General features: G+C 35.7%; 1 protein-coding gene across 6 annotated transcripts; it reads right to left on the minus strand.

Annotated features, from left to right (window-relative positions):
- Positions 1-23,216, minus strand: Ogdh (oxoglutarate dehydrogenase Nc73EF). Of its 6 annotated transcripts, none has more exons than XM_076114316.1 (22): positions 23,088-23,216; positions 21,602-21,732; positions 19,623-19,757; positions 16,044-16,194; positions 15,672-15,739; positions 11,973-12,075; positions 10,733-10,811; positions 8,799-8,975; positions 7,682-7,830; positions 7,293-7,378; positions 6,736-6,915; positions 5,996-6,176; positions 5,305-5,523; positions 4,945-5,138; positions 4,584-4,837; positions 4,331-4,443; positions 3,960-4,241; positions 3,649-3,841; positions 3,262-3,399; positions 2,928-3,092; positions 2,220-2,330; positions 1-1,636 (listed from the first exon to the last, which is right to left on the minus strand). In XM_076114316.1, the coding sequence occupies exons 2-22, from the start codon at positions 21,686-21,688 to the stop codon at positions 1,537-1,539; spliced, it is 3,165 nt and encodes a 1,054-aa protein (XP_075970431.1). In that variant the 5' UTR covers positions 21,689-21,732; positions 23,088-23,216; the 3' UTR covers positions 1-1,536. The 6 variants fall into 6 exon arrangements, with proteins under 6 accessions (XP_075970431.1, XP_075970428.1, XP_075970430.1 ...); XM_076114313.1 differs by lacking the exon at positions 11,973-12,075 and adding an exon at positions 13,574-13,706; XM_076114315.1 differs by lacking the exon at positions 11,973-12,075 and adding an exon at positions 14,840-14,957.
- Positions 23,217-23,519: the final 303 nt, after the last annotated feature.

The raw sequence follows: 23,519 nt of genomic DNA on the forward strand, positions 1-23,519 counted from the left end.
TTCAATTATGATATATTTATTTTGTAAATTAACTACTTGGTTCAAACTAACACATAGCAATAAATGGGCTCAGTAGTACCTGCCAAAATATCTATCATACAATCTTTGACATGCCATTCCCCAGCCGTCCTGAGCCTATATCGAAAATACGTAAACATTAAAATCGTTAAAATAACAATAAAACAGTGCATCTATACATGCAAACAGTGTTACAAAGCTACAAGAGCATTAAACATTACAATCAGTGTCAATAATACTAGAATTACGAACAAAACTTTGTTTTATACGTAACTAGTAACTGTCAGAATAGTGAGATAATTACCGAATATTTAATTCTACAGATTAGGTTTAAGACATACATTCGAAAATTTACTAAGTCAAGATAATAGTATGCGTTGGTTTATACAAAGCATTGGATGTTGGTGTTACTCCTTACAATTTGTCGTTCAAAACGACGGTAACTATAAGCGAACTAAACCTATGCGCAGGGGCCAGAAGATTGCAAAGCAAAACGACCTCTGAGACGCTTACTATTTATTACATACATTTTATGTACTAAGGTGCAGTTTACTGGTGAGAACTGGTGCCCAGTTACAAGTTATAACGCTAACTAATAATATCTCATGTACAATATCGTTCAACGAGTCGTCGAAAGCTTCTAATATGGTAACAACCGCACTTGCAAGCGTTGCTAGTCAGCCGTTACGTCACGTAGACATTACATTCTACGCATTATAGTTATTACACTGTAACTACTAGTTTCCTAAACACTTACAAAGTGCGATTACTGCTCTAAGTTATAAGATCACGAATTTATATGTACGTATCCTCAGACTAGTTAAAGGAACGTATTAACTTATAATCCGTTAACGACAAACCTAGTAAGTATAATAAAAAAATAAAACGCATTTTATGTACACAAAAATAATACAACCAGCGTATTGGACGCTAATTTGCAATAATGTACGATTTTACTGAAATAATTATTATCTAAATACGTAACACCTTAACAAGTGGAGACTACGTGATATTGCTTTAACATTAAAAATAAATAATGTAGGTACTACAGGACACGTATTCTACATTAAATAAATAAATAAGAATTTATCTAATTAGTCTACCTAATGTTGAAGAGAATTACAACAAAATACTGAGAGTAAGGACAAAAAGAACAAATTAATTATAATTACAAAAATAAATTTTCGTTCGACAACAATGTTATAGTCATAGATAAATTTCGTTTCGAGATAAATTACGTTATAATTTAAACATCTATTAAATGTGTTTAATATGGCATAATCTTGTATACTTATCAATTTATATTCAACAATCGTGTTTCGGTTTAGTGTTCTATTACAGTGAGTGTGTAACCGCGGATGGCATCGTGAAGCACGCGCGTTGTTCGATGCTCATGTACTATTGAATATGATACAACACATTAGACCAGCTGACTCGTGCAATAAGCGAATGTGTCATTCGCGGTTCACACCGAGCGCCTGGTGTCGGGCGCCGAGCGTGTTCGACGTACGTGTTCGTTTATAATACGCAGAACTCTTCGAGAAGATTCCGCAGCTCCTTGTTGTGCGCAGCCTTCGAGCCCGTAGCTGGCGACGCGGCGGTAGCGCGACCGTTGTAGCTGTAATAAAACAAGTTTTAGTACATTTGATATTTAAACTATTAACACATATACCACGTTAAATCCTTTACCATGATGTTACACAATTGCTGCTTGAGTTTTTTTCAAAAATTTGATACTTCATTATATCTGAATGTAAGTGATATCCATCCCAGCCATAAAAGATGGTGTCATGTTTTAGAAATAAGCGTACATGATAATATCAAATGCACCTCGGATTATAATGGACCACAGCGGTATTTCACTTGCAAATATAAACAGATTTAAATGGATAGTCGAATAAATATGATAAGCACATATTACATTTATGCATAAGCATTTATAAAAATTGTTTCTCAACCTGAGAATGGAATATAAGAGTAAATAATGTAATATGAACCGATTAGGAAGATTTGAAGTGCTGCAGCAGAAAATTAACTCATAATATAAAGAGCAGAGTGTATTTCTTTTAATCTTTTCGGTCAATTCCACACAAGAGATTGAGCAACAATAAAATAGCGTTGATTGCGTAAAGCGTGTCATGGAATATGGGGGTAGGGGAGGTTAGGAGGGGGAAGGTGTGCGCCATATGCCGTAGTCTCACCTAATGGTGCGCGGCACAGTCTCAGTGTCATCGACAGATTGCGGGGCGGGTTTCTCGCCACCGCCGAAAAGTTGGCTAAACCAACTACCCCCTTGGGATTGGGACTTTGCCCTGCAACCAATAGCCAGTTAAGTTATGGCGAGACGTTTGTTAGTACACCGCTAAAATGTGTGGTGACTTGATAATTACACACACGGCCATAGGAAAGGTTACTGAGAGCGAGCATGCAAATTTTGTGATTATCATGCAAAAACCAAATTAAAGTAACCCAATAAAACTCAAGCAGCAATATAGTCGGTTTAAATTCTTGGGTTTTTATGACAAAAAAACTATTTAAGAAGAAAACAATGTAGACCAAACTAATCATACCATTCGTTGGTAAACTCACGGTGACGCTACTTGCACGTGAATTTTCTCTAAGATAATATAATATATAAATTATCATTACACGAAATACTACTACCTCCAGCACTTAGCTTGTATTGAAATGACTTAAAATATATAAGAACGAATGGTACCTGAGATGCAAGTGGCGCCGCCTGGTGACTTTAAACCTAAGCCTTACTTTACTTTAAACCGAACACCGAACCAACACAAAGTTCCTCCAATTTACAGATGGAACACAAACATACTTATTTTATATACCAAGTAATCGTGAAGAGGTAGCGAGTACAGTTGCGTTCAAAAGTAAAAATTAATTGGACATACTGGAGATGTTTCTGGTTCTGCAGCAGTGTCCTGAAGCGCGGCTCGATGTAGCTCCACGAGCCCATGTTCTTGTGTTCCTCCTGACTCCAGACCAACTGGGCGTTGGGGTATTTCGCAACCTCAGCCTTGATCAAGTCGTACGGGAACGGAGAGATTTGTTCCACTCTGGGAGAAAAAATACAATTTTAAATTACTGACGCAAAGCAAATAACGTACAAATAAAACGATGCGTTGAAGATACAAATGTTATTACCAAAGATACACGAATTTGATTTCAAAGTATTAATAAAAAGTTGAATTGAGATTCTGTGAGACTAATCAAAGTATGTTTTACCTCGCAATAGCGATGTCCTTCTCAAGTCCCTTGTCGCGCCTGTGCTTCAGCAGGTCGTAGTAAACGCGGCCCGAGCAGAACACGAGCTTGCGAACATTCTGTGGGTTCTCAGCGGCCGGGCCTTCGTCGGGAATCACTCTGAGAAATCACAAGTAAATACATATAGAACCTCTTTGTAATGTAAATTTTATGTAAGTGTTATGGTATAAATAAACTGAGAAACGAAAATTATGAGTCCTTAATGCATAGAATGGCTAACCAAAAACAATATACTTCTGATTGCTAATTTTCTTGCTTTGAATTCAGTAAACACAACACATACACGACTTAAGCTACTTAAACTAAACCCTCATATTTGCATAGGATTTGACGTAATATTATAGTTACCTTCTGAAGGTGGTACCGTCCTTCATCTCGTCGAAGGAGGACTTGGCCTCGGGGTGTCGCAGCAGAGACTTGGGCGTCATGATGATAAGCGGCTTGCGGAACGGCAAAGCGATCTGTCGCCGCAGGATGTGGAAGTAAGACGCGGGCGACGAGCAGTTCGCGACGATCCAGTTAGCGTCGTGCAATTGACGGACTGACAAAAAACACAACAATATACTTACAGTTCATATTTGAATTACGATAGAATTAATTTTGATATTTATAAAGTAAGTTCTAAAAGGAGCTGATCGATTGGTGTCAGCGAGCGGTACCTTCGTAGTCGGGGCACTCGGGCGGCATGTAGTCGGGGTCGTCGGAGCTCATCTGCAGGAAGCGCTCGAGGCGGGCGGAGGAGTGCTCGGGGCCCATGCCCTCCATGCCGTGCGGCTGCAGCAGCACGATGCCGGACTGGCGCACCCACTTGGCCTGTCCGCTGGAGATGAACTGGTCGATGATGCACTGCGCCACGTTGTTGAAGTCGCCGAACTGCGCCTCCCACAGCACCAACGCGTTGGGGTTCGTCACGGAGTAGCCGACCTCGAAGCCCAGCACGCCTGAATACAATAATAAAAAGCGAATATTTTCATGAATTCGTATATTCGAAAGTTTCGAGCAGATTATATGATATGCAAAATGAACATACCGTATTCAGAGAGTGAGCTGTTGCAAACGGTATAGGGAGCCTGGTCGGGGTAGAGGTGAGCCAGCGCGCAGTATGTCGCCTTGTCTACCTTCTGGTGGTGGAGCACGTGATGCCTGGGGAATACGAACATTATCAGTAAGTTATAAATTGCCTCACACCTGATTAAACAGATTGCAAATAACTAAACTTTACCGTGAATAATACGTAAGTTCGTATGAAGAATAATAATAATATAGATTCATAGTTAACAGACCTGTGCGAGAAGGTACCACGCTCGACGTCCTCGCCGGACAGGCGCACGTGAATGCCCTCCTTGAGCAGGGAGCCGAAGGCCATGGCCTCGGCCAGCGCCCAGTCCACGGTGCGGTTGTCCACCATCTCCATGCGCGACTTGAGGATACGCAACAATCCCTTGTGGATCTCGAACTCCGCGGCGTTGGGCGGCGGCGACGAGAAGCGACGCCCGATGTGCACCAGCGTCTCCTCGTGCACGCCCGTCGTCGACATCTGACCACGTACAATATGTTACCGTTATCCACACGAAATCAGTACAGTGTCACCCTTCATTAGTAGGCTAACTTAGCAAAATATCTATAGTAAAACACGTTAAGTACCTTGAGCGGGTCCTTGCCCTCGAAGAAGCCGGACCAGGGCGAGTCGAGCCAGTCCTTGTACTTGATGTGTGTCTCTTGCTTGGCCTGGTTGTACGCGTCCTCGCAGATCTTTTCGTACTTGTCCTTCACGTCCTTCACCTCCTCGGCGGTCACTACGCCCTCAGCGATCAGCTGGTCGGCGTATTTCTCCAGAACTAGTTACAAAAGAATACGTTATCTTCAGACAGAAAATCCTCGAACAAAAAAAGCTATTTATGTATAAGCGAGAATTCTTCACACATCTGTCTAGCACATATTTAAAAAGGATTTTTATGTCAGTTGGACAATAATGTATGAAATATAATGATCTTGAATACTAACCAGGCTTAGTGTTGCGGATCTTCTGGTACATAAGTGGTTGCGTGAACATGGGCTCGTCGACCTCGTTGTGTCCGTTGCGACGGTAGCTGACGATGTCGATGACAACGTCCTTGTGGAAGGTGGCGCGCCACTCCGCCGCCACGTTGCACACGTGCATCACCGCCTCGGGGTTGTCGCCGTTCACGTGGAAGATTGGCGCGTTCACTACGCGGGCTACGTCTGTAAATATACAAATTGTATTAGAATGTGTGATAGCAGGAAACATATATAAAACAAATGCTTATTGTCTCTGGTATAGACAAATAATATTAGAAACTTTTTCTTTCAACCTTATTGAAGGACCTATGTGCTATGATTTTAAAATTATTTAAGGCACCTGTAACACTGCGCAGCTGTCAGTTCTGAATTGGGTAGTTGGCTGGGTTAACGAAAAATTATTAAACTTGTAATTACAACAGACTGAAACATTTTATTAGGCACTCATTTGATGCCAGATGTGACGTCACTATTTCGTATTCCTATACCAAAATGTATTTTTGACATTGATTTGACTGGTAGTCATCTACCCTATTCTGCAATCCGCGTTCACTTAACGCATGCTGTTGTACAATTACGTACGAGCAAACAAAACGCAGAATCCGGGGCTATGTATTCGGCGCCGGAGAACATAATCTTTAAGCCCAAGACGAACCTGTGCAGTAGGCAGATGAGCGCGAGTGCCTGGGGTCAGTGGTGAAACCGATCTGGTTGTTGACGACGATGTGGATGGTGCCGTGAGTGGTGTAGGCGGGCAGGTCTGACAAGTGCATGGTCTCGAACACCACGCCCTGGCCGGCGAAGGCAGCGTCGCCGTGGAGCAAGATCGACATCACCTATGAAACGTAAAATATACATTGTATTGTAATCACGACGAATGATCGATAGCAAAAGTTTTAATCACATTCATTCATCAATATAAATTCATCAAGAGAATCCATGAAAAAATGCTGTTTAAATTACATAACACACAATTCAAAATCAGGGAATCCATGAAAAAATTACAGTTTAAATTACATTTAAGTGAATCAACTTCAATAGTCAAATATATGTATTGTAGATCATTGACGAGTAGGTAGTAATACAGTACCAATAAATTAAATTTTAACATCAGAGCATCGTTACCTGCGGTATCATCATGATTGCTTTTTTCTAGAGAAAATTGAACGGTTTACTTTTTTCAATTTTAATTGTTGGTGAATCACAAAATTACCATTTGTTATTCAAACCTGCATCAATTAGCTGGCGATGTTAAGAAAATAAAATAAGATTTGTTATGTACCAATTAATTATTGTTATGTTACAATGATCTTTAAACATGAGATAAAATGATCATTTTACCATAAAATAGTGAAAAAATTATGGTGGAAATAGATATAAATGTTTTAGAAATACCTTCTTGCCCTCGTTGTCTCCGCGGTAGAACTGCTCGGCGCGGGTCTTGCCCTGCACCACGGGGTCCACAGCCTCCAAGTGAGACGGGTTGGCGCATACCGCCAGACGAATGTTCTTGTTCGTCACGCGGTTCAGACGCTCGATGTATGTACCCAAATGGTATTTCACATCACCAGAACCCTATAAAATGTTTAATATTGTTATTTTTTTATACATATTCAACAGTAGGAACATCATCACAGAAGCAGGTTTTTGTCATCCATTAAATATCAATTTTACGATGTTAAATATGACGAAGCCTTGTCTACGAGACCAGTTTCAACACAGCTCTAATTATTCATAGAATCGTAACTAATTACCGTATCCAAACATTCTAGACATAGAAATAAAATTGGCATTGTTACTTTTTTACGTTAATTGTACTGTACTTTAGTCATTTAATCGATTCTGTGCTAGTTAAATATAATATTATATAAAAGAGTGAATTCAATTACGTATATTTATACTTGTTATAATAATCTAGCACAAATATTTATGTAAATAAATGGTATACTAACGTCATCTTCAGCCTCGAGTCCAGCGAACTGGGTGAAGAGTTGATGAAGTGGCTTACGGCATACATTAGCCAACACGTTCAAACGTCCTGTGGAACACAAGAACAATATAACGTACTAAGCCGACTACATTTATTTAAGTACCATGTAATTAGGTAGAAATAGTTACCATTTATATCCATGAAACTAAGATAAATGTGAAAACATAGATAAAATTTTAAATTGTTACGGTTAAGTATTTGCCTTAAGAAATTTGTTTATTTACATGTTCTTGTAGGTTAATATCAAGTAAGGGGAATATCAATACTTTCGGTGTTTCTTAAGCACATAAATATTACTTAAATTCTTAAGAGCATGAAACGCAAGATATTTAAGTTTATAAAGGTTTTTACCTCTATGGGGCATGCCCATGATGATAGACTCGACACCAAGCTTGGTGGACACGTCAATGACCTGCTTCATGGCAGGGATCAAAATCTCGCAACCTTCCAAACCGAAACGTTTCTCAGACGACCATTTCTTAGCCAGGAAGTTCTCAAACCTGTAAATAAACGAATGATAAGTAACTATAAGTTACACACATACTGATTTACGAATTCTCACACACAGATCTTTAGCCATAATGACGAAAATAACCCACAACACGCACAAACAATTCAAACAAGTTATGTTCATAAAATTTTACAAATTCAATAATCATACATTTATATTTAACTACACATCATCTAAAAGTACATGTAAAACACAATTTTGTTTGTAAGAATGTATAAATAGTGTCACACAATATCGAACATGTTTACATTTACATAAATAAATGTATAAAATCCTCAGATTATGCAACTTCGTGATAAACGTTTATATCTATATGATTCTGTATCGACAAGGGGGAATATGTTAACATATCAATATTGTCATGTGCGTTTTGTATGCACAGTACTTGTACGGCCTCTCTTATCTCTAAACTGCGTGCATTGTCGCCAGGTGTCATGCGTTTTACATTGCGCTATTTTTTAAATAACTGCGGAGAAATCTATGACGTAGGTACAACATGAGTGCATAACAACCGTTGATAAATAGAGTGTGCAATTATCCACTCGACACGTTTCAAGCTCTACAATACCACTATAGGACAAGAGGTATCATTCATCACCAGAGTTCCACATTATAAATAACAATAATACTTTACTGTCAGAATTACACATATTTTCTATAGAACAGGGGTTCCCAACCTTTTCTTAGTCCGGGACCACTTTTATATTATTCTTGTTAGCAGGGACCACTATGTAAGGATATTAAAAATAAAGTGTAATATTCAAACTGAAAATTTTAAAATCATTTGCGGACCATATTTTGACTTCCACGGACCATCGGTGGTCCGCGGACCACTGGTTAGGAACCACTGCTATAGAATTAAGGTAGGTGCGTATATTATGCGCGGTTATAAAACATTTTTTTAGACCAGACCGTAGCTAATCGGCTTTATTCGAATAATAGTGTGTTTAAACTTACCCGGTAGATCTGGTAAGACGAGCGAGGATCAATCTCTTCTGGTCGTTGTTCATCTTTGTCACATTGGGGGGCTCCATGCGTTGCCTGATCCAGTTGCATTGCTCCAAAGAGTTGATGAACATGAACTCAATACCAATGTTGTTGCAGTACGCCTGCTCCAAGCGGTTCAAAATCTCCCTAAAAATTACATAAATATTTAAAAAATATCCCACACATTTAAAATAAAACTGACGCTTAATAAAACTTTATAGGCATATCAATGCTTATAACGTCGAGACCCGAAGTAAGACCCGAAGCATATAAACATCTTGCACGCATTATTGTTTTTTGTGGTACTCGAAGTCCTGCACTTAATGGATTGATTGTGGCGTGGCAATCAAATAAATTAGGCCATAGTTTAATATGTTTTACAAAGAAATAAATATAGAATCAAGCTCTCGAACTAAGAAGACAATATCTTATCTGTACAGTTGTTTATTTGTCCCAAAACGAGGTAAAAGTGTCAGGGTTTTTTCTTTTATATTTCCTTCCTCTTAATATCCTCGAGCCAACCTCACTTCGAGATAGCTATCACATAACTTTGCAGGTAATTTAAGATTTATTTTAGCCTTGACTTATTTTTGAAGAATTTAAAATCTATACGTCAACCAAGGAAAAGAGCTATGTATTTTTGGATTTGTAATCAATATGTTTGTGCAGACAACCAAAGAATAATTTTGAAATTTTGAAGTTAACCATAATATATCCTACTCGCCATTTGCTGTAGTTCAGATTCATCGATAAAAAAATATTTCGGGGTAACAAAAATACGTCTAGATACATAGATATTCCAGTTTTGATTTCAAAGTTGTTTTTGTTTGTATACAACATTATCTTATTAATTACATTTTACCTTAATTTCGTATGAGTCACCATGTTAATTCATTGTTATTCACAAAAATTAATGCTGCAAAGTCCGCGAAACATTCGGTAAAACCGGTTCCAATGAAACACAGAGATAAGATATAATAACCATCAATAACAATGTTGATTCTGAGGAAAATCAGCTCGTTGAATTCGTCCTTAAAATCATCCCAGCAAGCCTTACTTGGTTGATTCAATAATAAATAAATAAATATCATTGGACAACTCACACACGGTCATTTGATTTCAAACTAAGCAGAGCTTGTACAGTAACCAAATAACTGATAAACATACTTATATACTTCTACATACATACAAAAATAAATAGATTAATTTACAACCATGCTCAGAATAAATACTACGGGTGGGATTCGAACCCACCACACGCGGCGCTACGGTTATTGCGGCGAGGTAACCACTTTAACCACTGCGCCAAACGTGCAGTTTATATTTATATACTCTCGGAGTAGTCTATGAGCATATTGTAAAACTTGCGGCGAACAAGGTGAAGGTCCTTAATGTTGTCATTGATAAGTCTTTATCTTAAGCGACATATATGTCTAGACACGTGTAATCACGTGTATTTGTAAGTCTCGTTAATTAATTCATTAGCAACTATTCGATAATTAACTATCCAATTCTTATCTTCTGGTATCGTACATATTATATTTAGAAATATTAAAACGGAATAATACATATATTCATTTATTATTAGTCTAACATCGTATCGCATGCTCTGTTTAAACTCTTACCCTCTTATTCATAAAAATATATGAAGTTATGAAAGGCCTATAAAGTGTTTTGTTTCTTTCACTCCTTAGCGAAATGAAAAAGAGAAAACAAATTATAGTAGTTTTTTAACTAAAATAGGTTTATTGTGTTTATGAATAAGAGGGTTCACACATATCTGTGTGGTGCAACACAGCTCTACTGCCGCTTAATGTTTTTAAAGACTCCGAATTCCTCAGTGACCTAGAGATCACCGTCCTTAAAAATATAACTTAACCATTAAAAAAAGAAAAATAAATTACCTTAGGGGTAGCGCTTTCTCTTTTTCACCAATAAATGTGGTAGATGGTAATTTGAATACTCTGTCCATGTCAGCTTCATCTAAAATCATAATTTGGCAATCAGAGTAGGAACGTTGGGACAATGGAATGTCTAAATACGTCATGATGCAATATTGTAGTAAAGTATCGCAGCAAAATACATAGTAGACCCTTTAGAAAAAGCACATAGAAAAGCAGATTGAAAGTTTTATCATATCCCTTTACTAGTTCTTTATAAAATGTATGCATTTTCAACCAATATTATGCCCACATGTATTATAATAATATGTATGTATATTTTTATACCAAAATGGAAATGACAACGTCACAATTATATAAACAAACATTTTATATACAGATTCAATAATTCAAAAACTTCATACGTGCATCCATACAAAAGTGAAAAGTTTATTGTTGTGCCACAGAATGATCTTGAATTTTAACATAAAATATAGTAGATATAGCAATTTACTGGCTACAGTCCAACACCAGCAAAATGAGTTAAACTATAGGTAGCGATCTACAACAATTTCAGTGTCGAACGAAAATATGTTCTTGTTTTTTTTTCCTAAAACCATGGTCAATGGCAGTCTACTAACACTAATTGAATGAGATAATAGAAACATTAACAAAGCTAGTTCATTGCAACTCCCGTGCGTTTCCATGCTGCAGTAAGATATATACATAAATCTAAAAATCTATAAATACAGTGCATGCAAAAATAATACTTAAATAATGTGAGTTTACGTGCAATCCATAGGTACACCAATATTGAGATGAGCAATCGTGCGAGCCGAGGACCTTGTGCATTACAATCACATTTCATATGATCTCGTAGTTATGGCTACCAGCTTTCACGGGGATTTACGAACAGATTATTTAAAGTAAACATAAATAAACGGCAAATAAAAGAAAATAAAATGGTACATTGCGAATATTCGTAGTCTTGAATTTCTGTTCATAAATAGTCCGAAAATCCGACTGCAACAACACGATAAAGTACTTAAGTGGTTTTGTGCATATCCGGACGTCAAGTAGCGAGCCGTTTACCGATAGCGGCTGTGAACTCTCTTGAAATAGTAGGTATCGTGCCAATAATTAAAGTTTAAAATCGTGTTGCAGATGGAAAATTGTGAAGGGAAGTGCTTCGCCGCCATAACTACAAATGATACAACGAGCGGCCATGGTGCTTTCTGTATTTCAGGTTCTCGTGTCTCCTTACCAAACCTGTAGCTGTTGTGAATCACCTCCCGAGGGTTTTTACCGGACAATGGGTAGTTTGCTATTTCCAACGGGTCGAGATTTGCTATGTGGTGTCCTCGGATCTGTTTTTTAGTGCACAACATACTCGTTTAGCGTGAAATAATGCAACTGCCGATCCTTCGGTTAGTAGTATCAAATTAATTAAAAAAGCATAAAACAATAAATATCATGTCATATTATAAAAGCCTGGTTTGTATCGTTGTCGTAATAAATACATAAACATAGTTATAATATAATTATATATATGAATAGAATGTCCTTCAGAAAAAAGTAGGATTTCGGAATGTTGCTGTGTTAAAATATAAAATAGAGCTGATGATAGCAGCCGGTTAAAATATAATACATTACATAACAATAGTAGTGCTGCTCTGGCGATCGAACATAATGCTCGCGGCAAAGCCAGTGTCATATTATTTAAATCAAGCGAATGTTACGTAGTTAATTAAAGCATACCTACCTAACAACTAGTCATATCTTACAGATTACTAAATATATTAACATTAAACCGCAAGACTCGTTTCTAAAACATAATTGTAGTTATGTAACTGTCAAATAAATACTAGGTTTTATACAACATACAAAAACGTCACATCTCATGGATTAACACAATAACAGTACTCGTACAGTCCAGTAGGTAATTAATTACAATACATTTTAAGGACGAAATCGTGCATATTTGAATATACATAGCAACTATGTACTAAACATATCATTAATACATTAAATTCTCATGGTACAATGTTCTCTATGACGTTCAGTACTACAGGGCAGTGTTAAGTATGTAGGTCAAGGAAATGCCAACGTTCTTTGACGCTATAACTATCTAAATTTCTAATCCTAAGTTTCCTTATACAACAAATTATTTTTTGTCTTATTCATAACTACCTACCTAGAACACATTGTTGTGTAAACCATTCATCTAGTAAAGGAATATGATTGTGAAGCAATTAGTCATATAATATGCAGATCAAACCCAACTCCAAATAATTATGTAGACTACCTATACACTGACTGACATAACATACACATACATTTTTTAAACAATCAAATTATTAACTAGTTGAACTTTAGTATCTGTTGACCGATTATTTCAAAAAGCTAGTCTCAATTATTTCCAGATTTCCAATCACGACCAATTAGTGCTTCTAATTTATTTCTGAAATAACATTATGCTGAAAGTATAATTTATGTACAATGTAAAACCGTAACCTTATAGATGCCATAATATCTACTTGTCCAAATATCTACAAACCAAGCACCAGAAAGCTTCTAACTACATACGGTACAGGAAAATTAAGTGTGAAAACGCGTGTGTCGCAAGAAACATCCGCAAACAGCCTGTGCGAGGAGTGAGACCGAAACTAACCCCTTACAGAACCGCATAGTAGGTTAAGAGTAGGTAACGTATTGCTTGATCTTTGTACACGATATCAACTGGACACACATTTTTAAACATCGCTCTTAATATGTGTACGCTACATTAAGTATTTGTTGTTGCGATATCCAATTGATATCAGTGGTATTAAATAGCAATACGAGATAGATTGAGGCAGCTCATACCGAATCTGACGTGTTCTCTAATGACAGCCTCGCTAGCGAAGGCGCGTAAACCGCCATGCCATTCGCCACTGGACGCTGGGTCCCCGGTCGAGATCCCCAGTGGATCTAAGTGCGCCACTAGGTGACCACGGGACTACATCGAATGTAAAAAACAATCATAGTAACAAAGATTTTTTTATACTTGTCCCATAAACCCCTCGACTTGGTATAAAGCGAAATAAATACATTCGATGCATTATAATTATTTTATAAAAAATATAAGCATTAATTTGAAGATTACAATATTATTTTCATACACAGTATGCGTTAATAAGTAGGTAGGTATATTGTAAACATATCATTGATCTAAAATAAATATAAACTTAAATTTAATATGCAATAATCGAGATTGTTATGCACCTAATGCAACGTACGTTAGGAGTAGGAGAAGAAATTGAATGTTAACCGTAGAGCGCCCATAACGTGCATATTATTTTAAGTTCTTGTAAGTATTGAAGTTGTGTTAAGAACATACAACATAGAAAATTCTATGAATATTTATAACAAATATTTATAATACTTAAAATTTTTATTTCATTTTGAGACTAGCATTTTCAGGTCGGTCCGGTTAGTGAGCATCAACAAAATATAACGTTATATTATTATGTCTTGATGAATAACAATTATCGCATGTATCATTATATTGTCGTTAATTACGTCATAATGATGATAAATAACAAATAAGGTAAATTATGATGTGATTATGTTAGATTATTTAGGGTTTCTAATTTTGCTTGAACTCAAACACTACAGCAACAAAAAATCTTTGATATCAATCGACAGCGAGTATTTATCACACACATGCATATGCAAGGAACAATTTATTAGGTAAATCAAATCACTATTTCACAAGCAGTGAAGTCGAAATGTGTTATCTACATTAAGATACGCCAGTTATATACAAATATTCGTAAACATTTCTCAATTGTAAACAACTAGTATTATGGTGATTCAACAGGTGATGCATTATTAGGACTACATTTCAAGTGTTTTGCAAGGTGAAAAAGCTACATTGTACCTTAGCTACATAAGGTATCGTCTCAACACTTAGGCACTCTGTCAATGAAGCATGACTTTGTAAATATGTATGTGTGTTATAAAATCGCTGATTACGAAACACAACAGTCAGTGACACGCAATGCAATGTTGAAATAAATAACGAAACGATATACGATTGTGATTGCCTCCAAATACGACAACGACATTTTTCATTTGTCTCCTTCGTACCGAAATTGAAATATTTCCTCATGATGAGCTCGGTGCGCGGCGCGCGCATGCCTAGTTCGGGCAGCTTGGCTGTCGTGATGCCGAGCGGGTCCACATCGGCCGCCAGGTGACCACGAGCCTGTCACGCACCCGCCACCACGTCACATTTTAGCCCAAATAGCAAACATCCACGGTCTAGCGACTCTTTTTCATTCAAATATTTATTCAGATGTTCTACTTTGCTGCAATTTGGCGCAGTATAAGGATCCAATTATTAGGTCATGTTGTCGCTAGATCGTGTGCTTCATAAAATTTGGACTCGTTCAAAATAAATCGTAAGTCTTGAAACCGCTATGCCAATTCGTCCACATGCAGTTACAATGACAATTCTTTCTTTTATAACATTCTAACTTCCCTATTATATCAATTCTCAATAGTCTATAAAAATATATTATACAAAAATAACATAATAGTATGTTTTGTATGAAAAACTAATAAAAACTTAAATATATTAATTTTGTTGTTACACGTTATATATTGTGTTGTCTCAATATATCGAGATATTATTATGAGCGTAGGTCATTGTGCCTATCTACATTAATAATGTTATAGCGCGACCTACAACCGTAAATACTAGTAAGCTACTATGTTTTGTTTAATATACTGGAAGCAAGTGTAAATTTACCATGTGTTTTGTAAAACTACCTAGCCTATGAGAGATTACATTTTAATTGATGCTTCAAGGGGAGAATATAACAAGGAGGGCACGTTAGCAAAGATCAGATGTGGGGGACAAAAAGTGCAAACAATAATAACAATAAAGATACATAAATATAAAAGGAGCATTTTTCACCTGATAACTCCTGATGATGGCCTGCACGGCGAGATGGTCATCAATGATCTTCTCGTTAATCGGAGAACCTGTGCAAAAGTCTCATACATATTTATACATTCTATGACATCAATATTTAACTTTATCTACAGTAAACATGTTTTAAGTCCTGCGCAAGACCTGTATTTGGTAAAGACCTTAAAAAACTCTTCAGCAGGTCCCTCAAAGTTATCGATAATTAAAATTATTATGTATTACCACAAAAAAGATGCATAATTATACAACAGAGTAAAGCATATTACCATGTAACATCAGTAAATACCATTACTCGGACTAAACAACGTCACAGGTAAATTGCAAAGGTCATAGAACTATAGAGCGGTTGGCACGTACCTGCAGCGATGGAGGGCATACCACCACCCGCCGGCACGAGCGATGTGAGGGGAACCTCATTCCTGGAATACGGAGCTAGGTTCGGTGGAGAGGTGTATGCCGCGCCTGGCTGAGCGCCCGCCGTCGCATTGCGGAAGAACGCATCCCAAGACTAAAACAATATTAATATATTAACATCTGGCTTTTTCGTTACTATGAACCAATGTGACCTTTGCACGGTCATCTATCTATAAACATTGTCATAATATGCAAGATTTCTTAACAGATTACAATTATATTTTTTCCGCAATAGCGTAAAAAAACATCAGGCAGCACATCTTGATAATGAATATCTGTATACTATCATAAAATAATAAACTGTGATAAGGAAACACGGTGTGTCAACCGCAGTGAAGTGCTATGGGTGAAGCAATCGAGTCAGGTAATTCCCAGCATAAAAATCGATTAAAGTTCAACATACGTTTACGTGCTTCTACTACTAAGTAGTAAGCCATACCTTTTACGTAAGAACTTATGACTTTCGCGTTTTACTAAGATAGTGCTTAGAATAGCCAAACGATAGTAATGTTAACAAAAGAATTTTATTGAAAAAGTTCAGATAATCAATGAAACGATAGTTATTAACTAATTAACGATTTGATCACAATTGAATTTAGAACATACTTAGTAATATGCCTTGCCGGTAGGGTTGCCAGATGGCCGGGATTTCCGGGATTGTCCTGTAATTTTTCCCGTGTCCCGTAATTATACTCTGCTGTCCCGGAATGAAAAAGTACTTATTTTTACTAAGCTACGATGGTACGACTCTTTTTAATCATTTCTACTTAATGTAGTCTCGGACCGCAGACCAAATAACTCTGATTTCGTTTGTGGCCCCAGAAATGTCCCGAAAATGATCAGCCTCGATCTGGTAATCCTAAGTGTAGCGAGTGACGTCAAAATCTGTAGCATTGTACTTTGATAAATGTTTTTATCTACATAAATACATGAATTAGATTATCTTAAACAGAAAAGGAAGACACAAAATGAAGAATCGCCTATTCACTTATCGCACTGATAGTTTATAAAGATTGATCGCAAAGATGCGTGATCAATCAATTGATGATAACAATTTGTAAATGAGGAAATATTTTTTTATATTTCTAAACATTCTTACAATCACATTTATGTTATACTTGTGGCTGGTGGAATATAATTATCAACTAAGAACAGTACAATTATAAAGTACATATTATAGATTTCAACAACCGTTACGCAAAATAATTAACCGTTACAATAAAGCTGTTATGTATAACATTACTGGCCGACATACGGTCGGTCGGTGTAAGAGTAGGCGTAGATCCATTCACTAATTCGCCACCGCGCAGGATTTGCATCAGATAAAGTTTATTTGTACGGCTCTGAAGTAGTTCCAACTAGTTTAAATTAGTAATCACTCGCAAATGAGCCTTGCACGAATTGTCAGTTTGAACTCGTGATCATTTGCTTTCATATGAATTAGATGTGACGCATTCTTATCCTTGGGAAACCTTGACTTCTCGTAGTAGTTTTATATTACGACAAAAACACATAATTCCGAATAACTTAAGTTTTAAGGAAAAATATTTATTTAGGTATTTGAGTTTATGAGAAGTTTTTCGATAGGGTGTTATACTGGCCGAACATGATGCGAAAAATAAAATTAATCTCAATTTTAAATAAACAATAGTGTTTCACATTGACTACGATACAGACTACAATTAATGTTGTTACGTGATGTAAGTAACAAACTTGTCTAGTTCTCGTCTAGACACAACAAATCAATTTACGATCTGTAACTGTAAGCACGTGTTATCAGTCAAGTAGTTGTGTCAATAACGCTTCATTGTTTATGGTCATCGTCTAATTGTTTATACTCATATCGTAGAACCTTCTGTTATTTGACGTCCATACGGATGTTGATGATTTTGTGCACAAAAAGATAAGGTTTTTGATAACTTTAACAAGCGACTAAGATAAACTATAAAACAAACTTGTCATGCTTATATCACTCGACAGTACAGATATTCATATACTAACACTTTTTTTGGTGGAGCCTTTTCACTTACTTACCGGGAAAACTCAGATTCAATATTTAAATACAATTGAAAACATTAAGAATAATTCTTCGGAAAAATTTACTTAGGCACAGTATCTATGTTCCAGGAAAAAAACACGTATACGAGATGTTCATTTGTTTCTATTAAAAAGCAAACTAAGTCGCTTTTTAACCAGCATCCCTAATTGGTACAAAAGATCATTAGATAAGGTAATAAAAAATAATGATAGCATCTCAATAGGTAATAAACCAGACCCAAGTTACGACTTAACCTCAAGTTCACGGTCAATGTCACACGTAGATATTGCAAAATTTAAAAATATAGCTAATCTTATCACAGTTTTTAAATATTATCCGCAACTTTATCATTCAGTTTCATTAGCCACAAATAAATATTAGTGAACGAATCATAATCTCTTAATCCCTGCGTTGTTTGTAAACAAAATACGAATCATTCATCAAGACTCGTTATATCAAACAGTAGAGTAAACGAAAAATATAGTTATTTTAGCGTCTTCTTTGATGAGCTCAAAGACCACAATAATAGAGAGATAGTGGAATACACAGATTAAAGATTATCATCTGATTTAATCGTAATTAGGAATCCACCTATTTGCCTAGAAATTAGTAACGCTTAAGGTCATCACAGGGCAATAAAAAAGACTCTCTAAGATTATAAAAAGATTTTTTTATATAAAAAAGAAATATAATTTGCCGTGAATGCGTTAGTTAAACGTCACTGGGGTACGTCACAAATGATTTTACATAAATCAACTATTAATAAATTACGTAATAAGTCCGAAGAATAAAACAAATACTATGTCACGATTCTTAAAGTAATTGCTAATCAGTTTCTTGATTAATTTTAATGGTAGAGTCGTTGAAATACTGCCTAATTACATAACAATTCAGAATAACAATCGTGTCCATTGACTGATTTCGATGTCAAGGCGCATTATGTAGAGAGTAGAGACACAATTTAAATAGCAATACCTATTCAAACATTCATTGGGTAGCGAATTGAAATTCATTTGGTAAATATATTATTCCGTCTCGAATAGACGTTGAGTTTTGTAAAAAATAATACATACACTAGTTCTTCTGGAAGTCTTAGGACACATTTTTAATTTAGCAAATTGTATATTATTATAGGATGTAGTTTCGTTTTTCTATTTTCGATTGATAGATAGCAATACTCATCTAGCAAACCTTGCCAGGAATTCTGGCACAGGTATTGTAAACAAAACGAACTGCATCTTACTTCGTAATACCTAGTCCTATCCGCTTTTAAATGGATCGTAGTGGCGCCTGTATAATACACTGAACGGTTAGTTAGTTAACATGTGCTCGTCATATGTCTTTAATTATTGGGTTTTAACGCTTTAAGTACTTACGCGATTATTATTACTAGATACATACTTATTTAAATTCCCACAGTGGTTACATTCAGGGGAGTATAAACGAGGGAATTTGCTCTATAAACTGTGATGGTTTAAACTTACCGCATGCACGGAGTTGGGGTCTGTGAGCCATGAGTTGTACATGGTCTCCACGTAGGCCGAGCTGGAGCCATTTAGGAAAGGTTCAGCCGCTGTCGAACTTTTCAGCCTATTGGCATTTACTGTCACAGCGGCAGTCTGCACAAACAAAAAAAACAAAATGAATTCAGTAACTTTATAACTAAAAGAGTTAAGTTCGTCGGTTACATAACAATGATATGGTTACGTCATATTACGTCAAGAATGTAAAGACTACCTTAAAATCAGTTCAAAACACATTTCATGAAAATAAATCTCTTTCCTGGCGACTGGCAAACACATTTCGTTTGGCGATTTTCCAATTGTCTTTGACCCGAACAAGTACTCATTCTAGAAGTGTTGGATCAAAACTTATTATATCTTAATTGTACATAGTCAACAACCGACATAAAATTGTTATTGCTCATACAGATAATGAAAGCATAAAAACAGTGTATATGTACAATTAAACGAGCAAACGCGTTGAAGAGAACTTTAGCCATAAGATAACGATGTAGAGCAGAGTTTATCGAAGTAACAAAGGGGCTCGCCGTCCTCGTCATGAACTAGATAGGAGAGCGGCATTCGTCACAACCGCAATAGACAGAGAAGAACCGGAGACCTTTACCTATTTATTATAGATTGATCTTTAATATTTGTTTATTAAAGTATGCAACAAATAATCAAATTGTTTGATTTTGTGTGTTTTTGCATACGATCTAAAATGTCATCAAAATAAAATTATATCTGGAGTCTATATCGGAATGCGAGATTATCTCAGTAACTTAAATTATGTCCCACTGGAACCAGTTTGCAATAAATGAGGATCTAGGGCGAAGCATTTGGATCCAAGTTACCTCACGGATACATAATATTAACTAGATTTTCACAATAACGATTATTAAAATAATAAAAAATTATAAAAAAGATGCTGCCAAAAATATCATTCTTGTTACATAAGACTCGTATAAAACGCTCAAGAACATAAACATTTTTGAGGATAGGTAAAAACTGCTTGTACATATTGCGACTAGGTATCTTGATATTGTTCAGATTATTTCTAGATATTACTTAATTCAACAAAGTGCTACAATGTATCTATGTGTTGGCGGATATTAGCGGTTTTCCTCATTCATACCCACATAATTATTTCATAGGTACAGCTTTTTTCGTAAAGGTTTTTTTTAAAAGAAATAACTCAGTATAGTTTTCCTTCTACACGAAGGTTAGTTGTGAAGTAAAGGATATGTGCATCGAAAAAGAGACGACCTTGTTCAAGGAAGTAATTTTAAAATACGATCAAGTAAAAGTAAATTTGTATGACAAAGTCGCAATACACTTCGATACTTCCGGTGCTTAAATAACTCGGAAGTAGTCCTATATCCAATGAAAATACGTTAATACAAGTAGTACAAGATTGTTACTGTAGTTCTGATGGTTGTTACTACAGTGATGCCAGAAGAACGTAGAAAATAATGCCGTATCATAGCCCGAAAATACGTAACTGCTTATTATGCGAAATAACAGGCTTCCTACTTCAACGTGCCCTTTTGCCGGTGGAAACAAGTTACTTCTAAACATGTAGGCATGTGACTCACATCGCCGCGTCATCGTGACGTGTGTATAATCTGTCTCAGTTTATCTGACATCATTGCCTTCAGTATCTTATTTTGTATCGGCAAACCGACGCGATAATATAGCGACCAATTCCGAATCCAGTGTTACATCAATTGACAAGGTTATTAGTACAGTGATCATGGTCATAAGCCTTGAACTCATTGCTCATGACCTGTAAACCTTTTAGGCGTAATACAGACATTTTTTTTACTACTATTAGTTCAATTATAAGTGATTAACAGCTTACTACTAAGTCATAGTTATGTAACAAGCCACAGACGAATGAATTTGTACTTTTTCTTACACATGTAATGTTAAAGAAAAATCTAGATGAAAAGAAATCTTACCTGTGGTTTGTTAAGGAGCCATGAGGCAAATCTTTCGGTATTGCCTACTTTATTTGTTGCTTGAAAAACTGCCCTCGCACGATGCATGATTGCTGTTGATGTTTCTTGTCCCTAATTATGTAGTGTCAGATCTGTAATAAATAAAATATATTAGTAAATGAGAATATAAACAATTTATTTTAATCAAATAACCAATATTAATATGTTATCATCACATTGTTTTAGTTCAAATAAAAAAATACATAAACAATAGTTGTCAAATAATATGAAACCATATTACTAAAACTGTTATTGAAAAAGGTTTTTTTATATGATTTGATTGGACAAATAAATATAATACGATATAAATGGGAAATCAGGACACGGTTTTGATATCAATGTCACAGTAAGCGCATACATTCAATGTTATCATTGGGTGCATATCTTTGAGTAAAATGTCACTATAACCATAGATTGTGTATACTCCTTATTGTTTTTAGGTTTGCCTCAACTACCTATGTAAAAGTTTGGCAGGTTGTCAAATTTGTTAGATAGATGCATTATTATACAAACTACATGTGCTATAAATTATAATTAGTCTTGTCTAAATAGTTCAAGGTCGTAGGAGAAATGGCTAGTGTTTACATGCAGCATGCCTGCTTACTTTTATTATATTAAGGTTTTATTCAAATGAACACATCATTGCCAGAAAAATAAATGAATTTCAAAATTTGTGTTATAGAGTAAGCACTTTTAACCTACTTCATGTTTTTGAGTGTTTTAATGTATTTAAATTCCTAACTATTAGACAGATAAATAAATACAAATTGTGTAAGTGTAAATCACTATCAAACATATGTCTGATGAAGAATATGATAAGAAAACAAGAATTATATAAATAAATAACCTGTCCAAGCTACATCATTTTTAATAATAAACAGTATAAATAATAAGCAACTTAACTGTGTATATTATAGTCTGTACATTTTAATATGCTTAATTAAAAAGAAATGCAAATAAATCCCCTTAACCAATGTAAGGCAACAACTTCTATGGTTGCTTTCTAATTACATGTTAATTCATTTAAATACATTTTTAAAGGCTAACCAAGAACCACAGGGATGTGTAACAGTTAAATTGGAGATATATTTACTAATTACTGAGTAGACTAAAGACTAAGTGGTGAAAATGATCAATAAAATACTCCCATTTCCTAACCTCTTTACGACTCGTTGCGTCATAATTGAAGAATCCACATAGTCTTCTAAAAAGATTTAATTTACGTACCTGCTCTATATTATGTACGAGAAATTATTAGACATAAAAATAACTGATCAATACTGAAGTCCCGTGATTCAAGGTTATATAACGCACTCCTTTCTAGTAAAGTACCAATTTGAGATTTGCTACGACAACCAGACGCTCAACACGGTTATGTATTTTCACGCTAAATTCACTATATTAAGGCTATATTTTTTAGGTTTCTTTTATCTTGAATGATAATTACCTTTGACACTATTCGAATGTGTAATCTCTGGCAAGCGCACTCAATTTTGATAGATAATTCAAAGAAAATTCATGCTTTTCGCTGATTCGCTGCCGTTGTCCGTTCTCGAAGGCCGTAGTACTGTCAAACAAATCCACAGTATAAAAATAAAGGTCAGTCGTGCACTTTCCAATTTGTTAGAAGTAAACAACCAATTGTTACCAACCAATTGTTAGTCCAACATTGAACCCGTCGCTCTTAATTTTTTGGTTTCTCAACAACAAACCAATACAATATATTTTATAAACTGTATGAATAACCTGAAATAGATAAATTTCGAAATTACATTTGTTCGAACCAATCGACTTTGATTTTCGATAGTATCGGGCGTAAGTTTAAGTTATCAATTATTCAACATTTTATCCGACTCACATTATGCCTTTCGGCACCTAT

This window comes from Anticarsia gemmatalis, chromosome 5 (genome assembly GCF_050436995.1).
Source record: "Anticarsia gemmatalis isolate Benzon Research Colony breed Stoneville strain chromosome 5, ilAntGemm2 primary, whole genome shotgun sequence".
Lineage (NCBI taxonomy): Eukaryota > Metazoa > Arthropoda > Insecta > Lepidoptera > Erebidae > Anticarsia > Anticarsia gemmatalis.